Source organism: Monopterus albus, unplaced genomic scaffold (assembly GCF_001952655.1).
Source record: "Monopterus albus unplaced genomic scaffold, M_albus_1.0 scaffold431.1, whole genome shotgun sequence".
Taxonomy (NCBI): Eukaryota; Metazoa; Chordata; class Actinopteri; order Synbranchiformes; family Synbranchidae; genus Monopterus; species Monopterus albus.
This window is the reverse complement of record NW_018128311.1, coordinates 106,718-109,136: the sequence shown is the minus strand read 5'-3', so window position 1 is coordinate 109,136 and position 2,419 is coordinate 106,718. Positions and strand designations below refer to the sequence as shown.

General features: G+C 43.7%; 1 protein-coding gene across 3 annotated transcripts in view; it reads left to right on the top strand.

Annotated features, from left to right (window-relative positions):
• LOC109952087 (interactor protein for cytohesin exchange factors 1-like) overlaps positions 1-2,370 on the top strand; it is a 6,136-nt gene extending 3,766 nt beyond the window's left edge. The window contains exons 4-8 of one of the 3 annotated variants that reach the window (XM_020586949.1): positions 445-516; positions 833-888; positions 1,076-1,167; positions 1,239-1,473; positions 1,689-2,370. In XM_020586949.1, the coding sequence (XP_020442605.1) occupies positions 445-516; positions 833-888; positions 1,076-1,167; positions 1,239-1,473; positions 1,689-1,696 (463 nt within the window). In that variant the 3' untranslated portion in view covers positions 1,697-2,370. The other 2 variants (XM_020586948.1, XM_020586951.1) reach the window with 2 other exon arrangements.
• The last annotated feature ends 49 nt before the right edge of the window (positions 2,371-2,419 follow it).

Sequence of the window (2,419 nt, the reverse complement as noted above, 5' to 3'; positions counted from 1 at the left end):
CCTCTATGAATGGACACGCCATTTTGGTCTCTGCGTGACGGAAACGTGTGCAATCTATGAATGTACTGAAAGATTAAATGAGGTATTAAACACCTTTCACTTTAAAAAGGGGCGGAGACCCAGAGGAAACTGAGTTTCCCGAACAAAACCTGCTCCCAAGCAGGTTAGGTTCACAGAGTAAGTTGCCATAGTAACTGACTCTGAGTTTAGATTACCTCTCTTTGTGAAACGGGTTTAACTTACCCCGCTTTCACGGGTTTAAGTTACCTCCGTTTCTGAAACCGAAAACTCCGCGTTTCCCTCATTTCGGGGTTAACAAACTCTGAGTTTCGACAAAACCGCCTTCTTGAAATAGGCCCCTGGTTTTTTTCTGCTTTGGAAATAAACATGACCTTAGGCGTTGTTGTTGTTGTTGTTGTTGACTGCTCCTGTGTTGTGTTTCAGTGCCATAATAGCCACTCATCCACTGGTTGTGACCATTTTCTTCGCTGCAGAAAGCTTCATAGAGATGAATAAGTGAGTATTTTATTATTTGTTTATATTTTAGTAGAAGGATTTGAACACAACTCTATGGGGGTGTTTGGTCTATACAGAAATGTCTCAACAAATGTTGGATGGATTGTGTTTACATGAGGATGACTTTTCCTCTAGCGCCACCATGAGGCTGACATTTGACTCAAGCCATTTCTCCCTGATCACTGCACTTTATCACCACTTTGCACGGGACAAAAATAAACCCGGTTCCTCTTCTTCTCTGTTGTAGAAAGATGAGACATTGCTGTAAATTGTGTTGAATGTTGTGTTGCTCACTGGAGCCAGTGTGTGTCTGCAGGTGGATCACCAACTTGTCAGAAGCAGCGAAGCAGCATGAAGTGATCAACACTGAAGGTCAGACCCCCCCCCGGTTCCTTCATTTGTTCCTCTATATTTACTTGTTGCTTTACTTTCTCTTTGCTCCATCTTACTCTTTCATTCTTCCCTTCTTTGCACATTCTTCTTCTGTTCCTCATTGTTTTTCGATTTCCTTGTTCCCTCTTTCTTTCCATTCACCTCCTTTCGTCCTGTCTGTCTGCAGAGTGCTACAGCGAGAGCAGCGATCAGGAGGGTGACGAGCCCGTTTCAACCTGTTCTCAAGACTCTGAACAGGGCACAACAGAATCTGAAAATGTGAGTATCAGAGTGAAAAGTACATTTATTCTCTTCCTGATCCGCGGTAAAAACGTTGGTCCTTCTCACAGGGAGACGTCTCTGAGCCTCTCTGTGAGTCTTCATCCTGCCCCTCCATCCCTCTGTCTATGACAGCCACGGAAAACAGGAGTATTAACACCTCAGATGGAGGAACCTTGAGTAGAAACAGAGGAAGAAGAGCAGCCTCAGAGGGTGGTGAGCGCCTGTCCTGGCAGGATGTATCCAGGCCAGATGGAGCGGCGCCCACAATCCAGCTTGAAGAAAAAGAAGAGGACGATATCCACGGTAAACACCTGGAGCCACCCCTGGGGCGTGTTCCTCAGATGTGGCTTATTTTAGGCAAAGATGCTGTTGTCGGCTAATTCGGCTCAGTTTAAAACCTGGGTGACATTATCTTCACCAACAGTGCACTCTTATTTTGAAATAAAGGCAAAATGACTGTAGATGTGAAACCATGATCAGCATTCATGACTTCCTGAGTGCTAATCATGTGATTACAGGTACATAAGGCAGGTGTGTTGGGAAGCCTCCCAGGATGAAAAGGGACCATAGATTCCACACATTCATGACTGCTGATTATCACCAGTGCAGGTTTTCAGCCTACAGTGAAGTCAGTGTGTGGTTGGTGAGGGTCTTATGATGGACATACAAGAGACGTTTCAGTGATGATCACAAGCTCGTAAGGATGGATTAGTAGATGCACCTACTGGGCCCAGGGGTCAGTTAGAAAGCACAACAAAAAACAAAGATTACACAAAAGAACTGAAAATGATTGAACAGCATCCATTGGGGGGTCCGACATAGGAGAGGAGGGGCTCCTTGAACCTGTGTCCACATGCTCATTGTTTCATAATCCATCTGAGCAGCCATGAGATGAAACCTCAGAGACGTCCTAGAAACAGCTTTGACTGCATAAACATTTTCAGTAAAGTGAGTCTGCAGTTGTTTTAGCATTCAAATGTGAAATTCCCAGTTTAATGTCAAATTAAACAGGCTGTTATTCATAACCAAGTACTTTTACAGTATGGTATTAGTACTATGAGTAGCTGTTCCACCTCTGATAAAAGGGAAACATCTCACCCATTTGGGTTGTGAACCCTCTGGCTTTATACTTTTAATGTTGAATTAAATATCACATGTTCGGGCTTTTAGTTGAGCCCCAGATGAAATTCCAATGAAACAAGTCCAGACTAGAGTTAAACTGTCAATATTATAATCCAGTGATCCTAGT